Genomic DNA, 16,605 nt, shown 5'->3' on the forward strand with positions numbered 1-16,605 from the left:
ACATCTTGTCTTATCATCCGGTGAATGTTAATGGAAAGGAAAAGTTATCAACATTTTAAAATGAATACATTTGGTAAATATTTTGACCTCCTCACATTATAATTGTAAGAGGAAGTATGAGCTCTTGTGTGTAAACTTGTTGTGTGTATGTACTGACATGTACTCTATGTGTAACTGATAGATGCACACACACACACACACACACACACTACATGTTCATGTTTTAACTTCTTATGGCTGGTGGCAGTATTGAGTAGCTTGGATGAATAAGGTGCCCAGAGGTGCCCAGAGTAAACTGCCTGCTCCTCAGTCCCAGTTGCTAATATATGCATATTATTAGTATATTTGGATAGAAAACACTCTGAAGTTTCCAAAACTGTTTGAATGATGTCTGTGAGTTATAACAGAACTCATATCGCAGGCAAAAACCTGAGAGAAAAATCCAACTAGGAAGTGGGAAATCTGAGGTTGGTCGATTTTCAACTCAGCCCCTATTGAAGATACAGTGGGATATTGGCCATTTTGCACTTCCTAAGGCTTCCACTAGACGTCAACCGTCTTTGAAACGTGTTTTAGGCTTCTACTATGAAGGGGGGCTGAATGAGAGGGGAATGAGTCAGAGGTCTGCCAGCAGTCACGCGCTGGTTACGCGCATTCACATGAGAGGTAGATCCCGTTCCATTTGCTTTTCTGAAGACAAAGGAATTCTCCGGTTGGAATATTATTGAAGTTTTATGTTAAAAACATCCTAAAGATTGATTCTATACATCGTTTGACATGTTTCTATGGACTGTAAAGGAACGTTTTGACATTTCGTCTGCAACTAGTGAACGCGATTCGTGAGTTTTGGTTTGTTTACCAAACGTGCTAAAGTAGCTATTTGGACATAAATCATGGACATTATCAAACAAATCAAACATTTATTGTGGATCTGGGATTCCTGGGAGTGCATTCTCATGAAGATCATCAAAGATAAGTGAATATTTATAATGTTATCTCTAACTTCTGTTGACTGCACAATATGGCGATATCTTTTTGGCTTGTTGGTTCTCTGAGTGCCGTACTCAGATTATTGCATGGTTTGCTTCTTCCGTAAAGCTTTTTTGAAATCTGACACAGCGGTTGCATTAAGGAGATGTTTATCTATATTTCCATGTATAACACTTGTATTTTCATCAACATTTATAATGAGTATTTCTGTAAATTGATGTGGCTCTCTGCAAAATCACCGGATGTTTTTGAAACTACTGAACATAAAGCGCCAATATATACTGAGATTTTTTAATATAAATATGAACTTTATCGAACAGAACACACATGTATTGTGTAACATGAAGTTCTATGAGTGTCCTCTGATGAAGATCATCAAAGGTTAGTGATTTTTGTGACTCCACTCTTTGGCTGGAAAAATGGCTGTGTTTTTCTGTGATATGGCTCTGACCTAACATAATTGTTTGTGGTGCTTTCGCTGTAAAGTCTATTTGAAATCAGACACTGTGGTGGGATTAACAACAAGATTACCTTTAAAATGTTATAAGATACTTGTATGTTTGAGGAATTTTAATTATGAGATTTCTGTTCTTTTGATTTTGGCGCCCTGCACTTTCACTGGCTGTTGTCATATCGATCCCGTTAAACGGGATCTCAGCCCTAAGAAGTTTTTAAACACACACTACATGTTCATGTTTTTACACACACACTACATGTTCATGTTTTTACACACAGACTACATGTTCATGTTTTTACACACACACTACATGTTCATGTTTTTACACACACACTACATGTTCATGTTTTTACACACAGACTACATGTTCATGTTTTTACACACACACTACATGTTCATGTTTTTACACACAGACTACATGTTCATGTTTTTACACACACACTACATGTTCATGTCTTTACACACAGACTAAATGTTTATGTTTTTACATACACACTACAGGTTCATGTTTTTACACACACACTACATGTTCATGTTTTTACACACACACTACATGTTCATGTTTTTACACACAGACTACATGTTCATGTTTTTACACACACACTACATGTTCATGTTTTTACACACACACTACATGTTCATGTTTTTACACACACACTACATGTTCATGTTTTTACACACACACTACATGTTCATGTTTTTACACACACACTACATGTTCATGTTTTTACACACACACTACATGTTCATGTTTTTACACACACACTACATGTTCATGTTTTTACACACACACTACATGTTCATGTTTTTACACACACACTACATGTTCATGTTTTTACACACAGACTACATGTTCATGTTTTTACACACAGACTACATGTTCATGTTTTTACACACACACTACATGTTCATGTTTTTACACACAGACTACATGTTCATGTTTTTACACACAGACTACATGTTCATGTTTTTACACACACACTACATGTTCATGTTTTTACACACAGACTACATGTTCATGTTTTTACACACAGACTACATGTTCATGTTTTTACACACAGACTACATGTTCATGTTTTTACACACAGACTACATGTTCATGTTTTTACACACACACTACATGTTCATGTTTTTACACACACACTACATGTTCATGTTTTTACACACAGACTAAATGTTTATGTTTTTACATACACACTACAGGTTCATGTTTTTACACACACACTACATGTTCATGTTTTTACACACACACTACATGTTCATGTTTTTACACACAGACTACATGTTCATGTTTTTACACACACACTACATGTTCATGTTTTTACACACACACTACATGTTCATGTTTTTACACACACACTACATGTTCATGTTTTTACACACAGACTACATGTTCATGTTTTTACACACACACTACATGTTCATGTTTTTACACACACACTACATGTTCATGTTTTTACACACACACTACATGTTCATGTTTTTACACATACACTACATGTTCATGTTTTTACACACAGACTACATGTTCATGTTTTTACACACAGACTACATGTTCATGTTTTTACACACAGACTACATGTTCATGTTTTTACACACAGACTACATGTTCATGTTTTTACACACACACTACATGTTCATGTTTTTACACACAGACTACATGTTCATGTTTTTACACACACACTACATGTTCATGTTTTTACACACAGACTACATGTTCATGTTTTTACACACAGACTACATGTTCATGTTTTTACACACAGACTACATGTTCATGTTTTTACACACAGACTACATGTTCATGTTTTTACACACACACTACATGTTCATGTTTTTACACACAGACTACATGTTCATGTTTTTACACACACACTACATGTTCATGTTTTTACACACAGACTACATGTTCATGTTTTTACACACAGACTACATGTTCATGTTTTTACACACAGACTACATGTTCATGTTTTTACACACACACTACATGTTCATGTTTTTACACACAGACTACATGTTCATGTTTTTACACACACACTACATGTTCATGTTTTTAAATGTATGTAACTTGTAAAGTACTTTGTCTGTAATGTCTTTTAGTTATGTTACCCCAGTAAGACTAGCTGTCGCTGTTAACGTCGGCTAATGGGGATCCTAATAAATCAAATCAATAACTCTAACATAGTCTATCAGTTAGAAAGGTAACTCCAAACTTTTTTTTCGCTAAGAGCAGCTGTTTAGCGCTAGTTAAACAAAGGTTGGCCATGTGTTGGTAAAAATGAAAGTCCAAGTCAAGAAGGCTTTCCAGCAGCCAGCGGCACTTGCCACACTGGTAGCCTATTCACAGGTGCTGTTTCAAAGCCTATGTCAGATACTCCAAGGAGTGTAATTGGCTCAATATTCAGAGTTGAAGAATAAAATTGACATCATTAGAAATATGTTATTCTCATATGTTCTACAGTATGTATATAATACAAAATGTGTTTATTCTGCTGTTGCTAGCGATATTCATAAAAACATTGGGGGGGGGATCAATATATATAAAAATATATTTTTCCACAGACCCCCCCGATTGAATAATCTTGCCATAGGAGACCCCCATTCAGTGGCACTTTACCGACCTGGCAGCTGCTGTCACAGTCATGGCGAGGGAGGGAGGCTGATGCAACCCCAGGCGTCACCCGCCGCCTGCCGCTACTGTCCCCGCCAAGCGTAGCTGTCATCTCGGGCGGCGAGTTACCCACCCTGCTTCCTGTTCATTCATTCCTCTAACAGACTCCCTCGCCGTTATTTGCAAATCGCTTTCAAAGTGCTGTGCTCAGCACATTCCCCCGCCTCTCAGTGGCATTACAAGAACATAATTGAAACTATCTGATTGGAATGCCGCCAAGCAGGTAGATTACATCCGATTAAGTTGGGGGGGATACCGAGTCGTCGCTCACAAGAATTATAATGCCTTCCTTTAATGCATCCCCCCCACCTAATCCTCCATTGTTTGTCTCCTCTTCTCTAAAGAAGCTGTAAACAAATCCCTTCTTCAGTCACCTGAAATAGCAGAGGGTGAGAGAGAGGTAGAGTAGAGCCCCTCCTCCATCCCTCCCTCCCTCCCCCTGGTCTGCTATTCATATAGCAGACCAGGGGCGGTAGGGTAGCCTAGTGGTTAGAGTGTTGGACTAGTAACTGAAAGGTTGAAAGTTCAAATCCCCAAGCTGACAGGGGGTTGGCTCCCCTGAACAGGCAGTTAACCCACTGTTCCTAGGCTGTCATTGAAAATAATCATTTGTTCTTAACTGACTTGCCTGGTTAAATAAAGGTAAAATATAGATTTATTTTACTAGGCAAGTCAGTTAAGAACAAATTCTTATTTTCAATGACAGCCTAGGAACAATGGGTTAACTGCCTGTTCAGGGGAAGAACAACAGATTTGTACCTTGTCAGCTCGGGGGTTTGAACTTGCAACCTTCCAGTTACTAGTCCAACGCTCTAACCAATAGGCTACCCTGCCGCCCCGATAACACTCACTTTAACTGGGTCATATATACACTCATCATCCAGGTCATAGGATCGTCTGAGGGAGTGTGCATGCTCTTCCATGTGCTTGAACTGTATGTGTCTGCATATGTATAGACCATGTGTCTGTGTTATCACAAGTTCCCAGAATCCATGCAGCTGACACAGACTTTGAAAGATCTGGAATTGAGTGCAGTCCTAACAACACTGCCTTAATTTGTTATCTGAATAAAAAGAATGATAACTCATGAAATCCAAACCCAACCTTGGACTATTTGAATGGCGCTTGCTAGATAACGAGCTCCGCTTTTTTAAAACAGAAGTTGCTGGCAGACCTTTTCTACAGTCCCATTCTCTCTCTCTCTCTGAGGATTTGGAGAAAGTTTGACTGCCTCTTTCTATCCTCAAGTCACCCGCTTTCATGTGAGTGTCGTTTGAACATGGGAGTCACACAGCAGGCCCCAGAGGTCTGAGTCTGGACAACAGCACCTCCCTGGAGTAGAGGAGGACTGACTGACTGAAGAGATGAGGAGAGAGAGGAGAGGCAATCCCTCATTAAACACACACTGCCAACCCTCCGCCGGGAATTCACACAGAATCCAAACATTTCATTCTCTTTTCCTCATGACTCTTTTAAAGTCTATAAGTTTTCCGAGACGGCCAGAGTAAAGCACTGAGGAGTGGGAGCCCAGTGAGTGCTGATCTGCTCCCCAATCTGTGTTTCTGCAGGGTGTCCTAATCAAAGACACCCGCGCCCTTCTGTGGCACCCAAAGCAAACAGGCTGGGTCATTAAAGCAGGGGAGCGCAGCGAGGAGCAGCAGTGGCGGTGGGGGGCACAGCGGTGGGGAGTGCTCCCCTACACCAGCGGCCCCAGGGATTAGCCAGCCACTCTGTTTACAGCCCACTGATCTGATCCCTCTCTCCTCACTGGCAGGGTGAGATGGAGAGAGAAGGAGAGAGAGAGGGGTAGAGAGAGAAAGAGAGAGTGGGGAAAAGAAAGGGAGGGAAAGGGAGAGGAAGAAAGATAGTGAGCGAGAGGGAGGGAGGGAGCCGTGAAGGAAAGCAGGGCTGCCTCTAATCTCTCCATGGCCATGTCACTTGGCTTTCTTCACAGCGGGTGGACAGATGAAATGAAATATAAAATGGCGAGAGGAGAAGTGAGTGGCGTGGGGGAATGAGAGGCAGCGACACGGCAGGGTTCTGAGCAGGGGAGTGGAACCTCCTGCAAAGTCTCTCCTTACTCACTGAACACAGTGTATCTGTGTAGCTGCCAATAAGAGTCAGCCATGACGACGGAGTCACACACATCTTCAAATGAAACATGATTTCATCACAGAGTAATGGTACAGTTATACACATGGCCTTTCTATATCTGTACCTGTAAATCACAGCTGATTTCTCCACCCATTATCCATGGTGCTTCAGTGCTTCTATGGTTAGGAAAATGGAGTTGTTATCGATGTTTTTTATGGGTGGCTTGAATCCCTCAGGGGGGCAGCCTTGACCCCCAGCTGACCTCTCCCAGCAAGTGTTTTCATGTGAGAGGAGGAGAGGAAGAAAGGCTGGACTGAAGTCACATTTTCTCCCGCTGGTATTGTCAGGAGTTAGAGAGAGGGAGACTTCTGCTAAATCCTCCTCTCTGATCCTCAACTACCTCCAGAAAGGGTGAATCACAGGTTATGGCATATTTTATATATGAAATATATTATGTATACTTTCACTTAATTTAAACCACATGTCAACGCCTACCTGGTGGGCTCACATCGCTATAGTGTTTGCTCTGTCCTATTGGTCCAAAGTGTAGGCTGCTGAATATGCTGAACACAACATATTTAACAATGACAAAAACAAGCTATGTAGAATTTTATATATTTAACTATGGAAAGTAGCTGTGCAATATTCGGTATTTGACATATCAAATTATGAAAAAATAACAACACGGTTGAATTCAAGCTGTTTTAACTACATGGGAAAATGGTGATGTAATATGCTGAATTCAACATATTTTACTGTGGGGGAATAGCTGCATAATATGTTGAATTTGACATTTTCTACTATGGTAAAATAGCTGTCAGTATGGTGAATTTGACATATTCTACTATGGTAAAATAGCTGTCAGTATGGTGAATTTGACATATTCTACTATTGTAAAATAGCAGTCAGTATGGTGAATTTGACATTTTCTACTATTGTAAAATAGCTGTCAGTATGGTGAATTTGACATATTCTACTATGGTAAAATAGTTGTCAGTATGGTGAATTTGACATATTCTACTATGGTAAAATAGCTGTCAGTATAGTGAATTTGACATATTCTACTATGGTAAAATAGCTGTCAGTATGGTGAATTTGACATATTCTACTATTGTAAAATAGCATTTCAGTAAATTTGACATTTTCTACTATGGTAAAATAGCTGTCAGTATGGTGAATTTGACATATTCTACTATGGTAAAATAGTTGTCAGTATGGTGAATTTGACATATTCTACTATGGTAAAATAGCTGTCAGTATAGTGAATTTGACATATTCTACTATGGTAAAATAGTTGTCAGTATGGTGAATTTGACATATTCTACTATGGTAAAATAGTTGTCAGTATGGTGAATTTGACATATTCTACTATGGTAAAATAGCTGTCAGTATGGTGAATTTGACATATTCTACTATTGTAAAATAGCAGTCAGTATGGTGAATTTGACATTTTCTACTATTGTAAAATAGCAGTCAGTATGGTGAATTTGACATTTTCTACTATTGTAAAATAGCTGTCAGTATGGTGAATTTGACATATTCTACTATGGTAAAATAGCTGTCAGTATAGTGAATTTGACATATTCTACTATGGTAAAATAGTTGTCAGTATGGTGAATTTGACATATTCTACTATGGTAAAATAGCTGTTTGCTGAATTTCCCATATTTAACTCAGAGAAAGTGTCTGTGGATAATCCTGGCTTAACGGCTGCTCCTCGGGAGGCAGTGCAATATGTTGAGGGACATTCTCAGAGGTTTATATACATTTACAGCTAATTAGCTAATTTGACCAATTAGGCAGGGCTTTTTGGCTGGCCTAGCCCAAGCCCCTGCAGGCATAGAGTGCAACTTTCCCTCCTCTCCTTTCCACTAACTCCACAACCAAATGGATCAGGGGGAGGGCTTGTCCCCCTTTCACAGAGCCTAAATGATTAATGTGTACAGCATGTTGAATCTCATTGGCGGAAATAAATAAAACCCTTCAGGTTTACACGTTTTCCAGAGAGCCCGGCTTCTCAAAAATGCACTTTGATTTCGCCACAACGTTTCCAGTTAAGTTCAATGTACTCCAACTCACGCAGAATCAGCTCCACGCTTTGACATCTTCATGTATTTGCTGACATCACAGTCTACTCCTGCACCCTTGTACACTCTGGGTAGTTGTGTAACGTTAACGATGCCTAACCTAACGAGCCGAGGCACAACCTTATGACCGTTATATGTAATATTCCATCCCTTCCTGCTTCCAAGCCTTTATTAACAATCCTACTGGTAATGGTCTGAAGGCTGAGATTCCTTAAACACCTCCGGTCATCAACCTAATTTAAGATAATGCCAGGTGTGTGTTGTGTTGTTGAGCGGTACTGACCGGTACAGTTGTGTTGGCGGTGATGGCGGGCGTGTTGTTGTCGGTGCCCGGCGGCTCACTGTGCGTCTGTGTGGGGGTGTAGAGGGTCATGGCATGCTCGGGCACCCTGTTCTGCCCGGTGTAGTCCTGCGTGGGGAGGGGGTGGGGTGCCGCAAACTCGGCCGGGATGCCATTCTGTGGGGGAGGCGGGTACTGGGCAGGCGTGTACGGCTGGGCCATGGCTTCTGGGGGGTTGGTGGCCTCTTGGTTACCCTATTAAGACAAAGAGGAGAAGACAGTGTTACATTCATTGTTCCACATCACTTGTGATTAAAGTTACATTGTTAGAACAGCGGAGTACGTTGTTAGTAGTACTAAAGAACAACGCAGCATGAAAGCATGCTGGTTTCCCCAGTGCTTTGGAAGTAGCTGGGGAGATGAAGAGTTGTCCTGCAAACTAAGTATCTCAGGGAAATAGCTATCATATCATATTTCACCCCAGATTAGAGGATCCCTTGATCATTATTAATGAACATAGTTTATGGTGTGTAGAGCACGGCTCTCTGGTGGTGGGGCAGGAGCGAGGAGGAAACTCATTTGCACTCATGGCAAAGCGCAAGAGGAAAGATCAATTAATTGATACAATTTTGATTAGAGCCTTTGATTCAAATGACAGGTCGGTTATAGGAGCAGCCGATTCCTTTCTGTGTTCCACTTTTCTGCTTTGAACACCTACCTGCATCTTACTTGATATATCTGTCCTGTCCTTGGCTCTTCCTTCTCACCCCCTCCCCCACTCACGTCCCTCTTTCATTCTGTCCTACTCATCTTGTTCTGTCTCTGTGCTCCTGAGTGACTTAAGTGACAGATGGCTGGTAGAGACGTGGCAGGCGCTTTGCAAACCCTTTCTCTCGTGTGGGCGCTTAAGATGATGAGCTGTTGAATTAATGGACTTTTCTGGCTGGTGCACATTGTTAAGCAAAGCAATGGTAGGACTAGAGGAGAACATGTCTTATTGTTCTACCACACTGAGCCCTGCTGGAACAGATACAACACCTCTACATTAAAACCCCAACAACTGTGTTTTAAAAACGGTGAGACAATACCGGCAGAATCCAATAACACATTCCCACCAAATATCCCCAATCAAATTTGAAGATACAGATCACAAGAGCTGAACGCATAACTCCTCCGATAAGAGAAGACAAAGAGGCTTATGGGTAAGGGGGAAAACAATAACAGTAAACAGATAGAGAAGTTTCTGTCTCTTAAAGCCTTAACTGGCTAGGGACGGAGAGAGGAGAGATAAATGCTTTTTATTCCTTTTTTCTCACTTGTGTGCATTGCTGTTTGGGCTCTATGTTGCAGGCTTCCACAGACAGCCGTAGCTAGTTGGGCTGGAGGAGGAGAGGAGGCCTGTGCTTTAATGAGGGAGGGGAGCCATGCAGCATAGCGCCCATCGCTGTAAATGTTTTGGAAACAATGATACACTGACGTGTTGCCAAACAAACCACAGTCCAAACCACTTGGCCAATTAAGGAAATGCCTCCATTATCTAAATGAAAAAAGAAAGGCCCTTCAGCCTTGAGAGATGAGGAGGATCGACCAGCTTCAAGAGAGACCACAGTCTCAAGGCCTGGGCCTTCAACACCTCCGTGACCTCACCTACCCTGCCTACCTCCATCTCTCTCCTCTTACCTCCCCTCTCGTTCCCCCCATCTCTTTCTTCCCTCCCTCTTCATGCTGAAACTTTTTTAATCTCTCCCCCTGTGCTCTACTTTTCATCTCCCTCTAGTCATGGTGTTATATAACCCACTTGCATTGCAGGGCATCCTTATTCAAGTCGACTCTTGATGTCGGCAATTTTAAACTTTTAAGCACCCACTTCAAGGAAGGGGGCTGGTTAGCTACCTAAAAACGGAAGCTTCTCATGGCACAGCAGCAGCTGAGACCTTTCACATAGTTTCCCCATGAACCGGTTCAAGTGGTCTAACATCAACAAATCAGTTAGGAAAGAAAGCTTGAGTCCAGATGACAACAAGGCATATATGAGAAACAGTTTTCACACCATATGGGAGATCAAGGCTACATTAGAGGATTCTGTTAGACATGGCGAGGCACAGAGCACCAGTGTACTTGTGTCACGCCTATTGTTCTTGGAGCATAAAACAAGGGCATGGGACTGAAATAAAGCCATGTGACACACAACACTGGGTAACAGCCTGGAGCTGGGAGGGAGAGCGAAAGCGCGTGAGAGAGAGAGAGAGAGAGAGAGAGAGAGAGAGAGAGAGAGAGAGAGAGAGAGAGACAGAGAGAGAGAGAGAGAGAGAGAGACGAGAGAGAAAGAAAGAAAGAAAGAGAGAGAAAGAAAGAGAGAAAGAAAGAAAGAAAGAGAGAGAGAGAGAGAAAGAAAGAAAGAAAGAAAGAGAGAGAGAGAGAGAGATGCAGCAACAAAGTGTTGTACTGCATTATACAGCACCATAGCACTGTTTCAAAGGGCAGCAAACCAAAAGCAAGGAGTGGGGATCTATGGGTGTGAGTAGAGAACGGGGCTCATTAGTGAAACACAAAGTAACTCTGGCTCTTGTATGATCTTCCCCTTCTCTCTGATGTATGTGACAAACAAGTTATTCAACTGGAAATGAACTAGAAGAGAAAAAAGGGCCCATGCAAATCAGCAGCGTTGGTCCCGCTGCGACCGCACATCCTTTTAGCTGGTGATAATCCACAGTGCCTGATGAAAACCCCCACACCATATCAACCATAAAGCTCCCAGGCGCAGGTTGCAGTTCCCATCTCTCCCATCTCTCACGGCTCTGACGGGGAGACGTTAAGTTATGGCCGGAGAGAAACTGCTCCTAGTCGTTTGTGTGGTGTTATGAGGCCCCGGGCGGCAGGCGGTGTTCGTCCACCTGCAGGCGTGTTAACGATGGACGAGCAGGTCCCACCGTGGTAATTCAGCGCCCCCGCACAAGGCCAGACGGTGGGAGTTAGCTAAACCCCTCCTCCATCGACAGGACCATGGGGAATACAGGAATCCAGACAGAACGCCCAGTCTGTATCGATCTCCTATCTCTCTCGCTCACGCTATCTCTTACTCCCAACTCTCTCTCTTCATCTCTCTCCTTTACCCCTCAACCCCTACTACAGAAGAGCACAACAAAAAACACTCTCTTTAATGTTAAGCACTCTCCCAGTGTAAAATTGGATTGAAACCCTTACTTAACGAAATCACTTTTGGTACCAGAGTTTTTGTTTTTACAGTCAGCATTAGGCAGCCCTGTCTAAGGTGCAGGGGGGTGAGGAGGTTGGGCAGGCCAAAATGGCTTGGACTTCCAGACCTGATCGTCTAGAGATAAACACAGGGCAATGGACAGGTGGAGAGTGATGCTACTGTAATGCTAATCACTGGTGTTAGCTCTTTTGATGATGGAAGCTCAATTTCATCTCCATGGATACATGGGTAGAGTTCTTGGCCAGTGGCCAACAATCTCTGATCTCTTCAGCAAAGCTGCTGGGGACTTGCTCTCTGAGGTAGGCAAGGCAGAGATGAGCTGAGCACATACAGTAGCTGGGAAGAACTCATATCAGCAGAGTGGTGTCAGTTCCTTTACTGTGCATGGGAGGTCAGAGGGTAAAGCTAAGGCTAAAGACAGTAGGTGACTAATTGTGTTGCATTGAATCCATGTGGAAATCACTCAAATGGGAGCCATTGATGGTATCAGCTATGGACGTGTGATGGAGTGAGCAGCGTTATGGCTTTACGTAGACAAACCGATTTAGCCACTCAGACGCATGTGTTTTGTCTTGTTTTTTAGGGGGTGGATCAGCTTTTATATTGTGCAGAGATTGTTGCTTCAATCAATGTAATTGTCTGCATCATTTCCAGTCCCTCATATATTTGTTGGGTAAATACATACATACATACATACATACATACATACATACATACATACATACATACATACATACATACATACATACATACATACATACATACATACATACATACATACATACATACATACATACATATACATACATAAACAAATACATATACAACATAAACATTCATACATACACACACACACACACACACACACACACACACACACACACACACACACACACACACACACACACACACACACACACACACACACACACACACACACACACACATACATACATACATACATACATACATACATACATACATACATACATACATACATACATACAGTTTAAGTCGGAAGTTTACATACACTTAGGTTGGAGTCATTAAAACTAGTTTTCAACCATTCCACAAATTTCTTGTTAACAAACTATAGTTTTGGCAAGTCGGTTAGGACATCTACTTTGTGCATGACACAAGTCATTTTTCTAACAATTGTTTACAGACAGATTATTTCACTTATAATTCACTGTATCACAATTCCAGTGGGTCAGAGGTTTACATACACTAAGTTGACTGTGCCTTTAAACAGCTTGGAAAAGTCCAGAAAATCATGGCTTTAGAAGCTTCTGATAGGCTAATTGACATAATTTGAGTCAATTGGAGGTGTACCTGTGGATGTATTTCAAGGCCAACCTTCAAACTCAGTGCCTCTTTGCTTCACACCATGGGAAAATCAAAAGAAATCAGCCAAGACCTCAGAAAACAAATGTGTAGACCTCCACAAGTCTGGTTCATCCTTGGGAGCAATTTCCAAACGCCTGAAGGTACCATGTTCATCTGTACAAACAATAGTACGCAAGTATAAACACCATGGGACCACGCAGCCGCCATACCGCTCAGAAAGGAGACACATTCTGTCTCCTAGAGATGAACGTACTTTGGTGCGAAAAGTGCAAATCAATCCCAGAACAACAGCAAAGGAACTTGTGAAGATGCTGGAGGAAACAGGTACAAAGGTATCTACATCCACAGTAAAACGAATCCTATATCAACATAACCTGAAAGGCCGCTCAGCAAGGAAGAAGCCACTGCTCCAAAACTGCCATAAAAAGCCAGACTACGGTTTGTAACTGCCCATGAGGACAAAGATCACACTTTTTGGAGAAATGTCCTCTGGTCTGATGAAACAAAAATAGAACTGTTTGGCCATAATGACCATCTTCATGATTGGAGGAGAAAGGGGAGGCTTGCAAGCCGAAGAACACCATCCCAACCGTGAAGCACGGGGGTGGCAGCATCATGTTGTGGAGGTGCTTTGCTGCAGGAGAGACTGGTGCACTTCACAAAATAAATGGGACCATGAGGTAGGACAATTATATGGATATATTGAAGCAACATCTCAAGACATCAGTGATATACTGTATATATATATATATATATACACATTTTTGTTTTGAATATACCTTTGTTATTCCCCGCAAACCCTACCACCCCTCCCCCAATTGGAGTAAACGAATAAAGACTCACTTGTTAGGGACTGGAAGACCTTGAAAAGGTCTCTACCACACAGGTTCATCTGTCACCAGATCCAACATCAGACCTGTTACAATATTAGATGATCCGTTTGAGATGTTGAACTACAAGAAAACCAGGTGAATATTGAGAATGTGTTCCTTTCTGGGTGATTCAGCATATATGTGTGTACTCTAGTCTACATTAGTTACTGAACTGGCATGTTGAAAGGAAACTTTTAAAATGGCTCAAGTTTGCAGAACCTATCCAGTGCAGTGAGTCCAAAGGAGAGGAAGGGAAAGAGTGTGGAGTGTTTTATAGCGACAGCACAGCTCCAAGACATAGAGAAGAGAAGCACTCATCTCACTTTAATGACTCCCTCACTGAGAGGAAGGCAAACTTGTGACAAATCCCGTTGGGCCATTGCAGCAGAAAACAGAGTGGGGACAACTGGAGAGTGTCACGTAGCTCAACAGTGGCCAACGTAGAGCATGCAACACACAGCGAGGACTTTCAGCCATGCACATAAGAGCCCCTTGTTGTTTTCGTCCCGGCTACTGACGCCCAGCTAATTGGACCCCAACAAACAGACATGAAGAAAAAGCAGGCAGGCCAGTGAGTCAGGCCTGAGATGAATTTGAACATTCAGCAACTGGCAATAGTTTTGTCTTAACAGGCACACATAAATAAAGCTTGAGTCTAGCTAGGTCCATTTTAATCAGGCAAGCCATATGATCGTGCTTCAACACTGCGTTAGCGTTAGCAGCGCTAGCATCTCACCAGAGGCTGCAGCCAACCAGGGAGAGCCTGTTAATTACAACCACCTGCCAACCATTCAAGGTGAGTCTGAAAAGCCCAACTCGGAGGCAGAGGTAAACAACAAAACAAATCCTCCAGTTGGGTTTCTCATGATGAAGCAGATTTCCGGGCGCACCGGCTGGCTTTTCCCCCTCATTGTCTTCCAATTACAGTGAAACTTTGGGAGAGACAGAGGGGAGAGAGCATGGAGAGGTTGAAATGCAGCGGCCCAATTGAATGCAGATTTGAAGCCCCTGAGAAAAGCTGTTGCATCCCCCTAGCTACTCCCAGTGTTCTTCCATACCACTCTTCAGCGGTGTGGGATTCCAAATAGGCTAGGCACAGCCTTATTATTTTCCTTCACATTTCCTCTCTTGCCAACTCTCATCTCTCAGTTTTTCCACCTCATTTGTGGAAGAATCTATCCATGAAGTTAAATACTGCATCTACACTCGGCCCCCCAGAGTGAATTGAGATTTTCTTTTGCACTCTGTTCTATTTATTCTTTCTTCAGGAGCCTTAATCGTTTACACGTCACATATGTTTCATTGCTTCTAACATGATTTTTCCTAATTATTTTGGAGCATTTATTTGTGATTCATGGCGTGTTCACGCACTAGTCGGAACTAGGAAACTCAGAAATTGAACGCAGCAGGTGTAGAACTTGCAACCAGTTAGCAAGTCGGAAATTTCAGACTTTCCTATTTCCAACTAGCATGTGAACGCGGCTTCATCCTTGGACAGGGTATTAAAGGGAAAGTTCATTTCCCTCTAATCCCTTGTTGATTTCTTTATTACATTGCTGCCGCACTGCACAACACCACACACCGAGCCTCAGCCTGTGCTGATCGAGATGGGACTGCTCTTAGCGTCTGCTGTGCTACGACTAGCAAGTGTTACTATACCTCAGAGACGACTGGAGCGCCACTTAATAAACACAGCAGACAGAGGATCACTTTGAACTCCTGTGACATGTAATGAACCTGTCCGTCTCCTCCTCAGCAACCCGCCTGCTGTAGCAGCCATGCATGGGTCTGATCTGTCTGGGGCTGGAGAACGGCGCATTAAAAAGCTCCTAATAAACCAACAGGATCTTTAAAAACAACTATAATTTACAGATGATCAGACCCGCCATGTTTTCCCCACACCATAAAAGCAGATAATTGCCTCTTTCAATGTTGTTGCCTTTTTGTTGCGTAACAGACATTTACATCGGGGACTAATTATTCCAGACTTGTTGTCGGAATTCAAATAGACATGTGGGCTGTGTGTCGTTTTTAAAATCAACTGAGCCCACAGGCGTTGCTTTAGACCGGATCAAATGTACTACAGTAAATCTCAGCCCGATACACGGTAGTCTTTTTTTCTCAACTGTCCTTCTCATGTATCAAATGACATGAACAGATTGATATTGGTATACTTTATTACACATGTTCTAAATTGATAACATTCTTCAATTTCTAGAAATTGCTATTGGTCACGGAGATAAAGACCTATCTGAAATGAAAACTGATGAACAGTTGATCAGGGACATTCTTTTGATTACGTGTGAATCAATTCTCGTACCGTGCCGATCCACTGATCTACACCAGATCTAGTTTAGCTGGCAAATTAGTATTTTTCTACTGTAATTCAACACTGTTGAATTTGGTTAGGAACCAGCTGTGTGCCATTGTGATGTGGTCTCTCTTTGAGGGTTATGATAAGAGGCCAGACTGCCTCATGAGAGACAAATGCCAGCGCTTAAACATGCAGGAATCTTAACATGACATTCGTTGACCGCTGTGACAATGGCAAACATATGCAAATGAGACAGAGTGTCGCTCTCATCATGACCCT

General features: G+C 42.2%; 1 protein-coding gene across 5 annotated transcripts in view; it reads right to left on the minus strand.

The window, feature by feature from the left end:
- Positions 1-16,605, minus strand: part of LOC112234949 (RNA binding protein fox-1 homolog 3-like) — a 485,643-nt gene that overhangs the window by 40,666 nt on the left and 428,372 nt on the right. For all 5 annotated transcript variants that reach the window (XM_042307223.1, XM_042307224.1, XM_042307221.1 and 2 more), the window contains one exon: positions 8,580-8,831. In XM_042307223.1, the coding sequence (XP_042163157.1) occupies positions 8,580-8,831 (252 nt within the window). The remainder of the gene's footprint in view (positions 1-8,579; positions 8,832-16,605) is intronic.

Source organism: Oncorhynchus tshawytscha, linkage group LG27 (assembly GCF_018296145.1).
Source record: "Oncorhynchus tshawytscha isolate Ot180627B linkage group LG27, Otsh_v2.0, whole genome shotgun sequence".
In the NCBI taxonomy this organism is placed as follows: domain Eukaryota; kingdom Metazoa; phylum Chordata; class Actinopteri; order Salmoniformes; family Salmonidae; genus Oncorhynchus; species Oncorhynchus tshawytscha.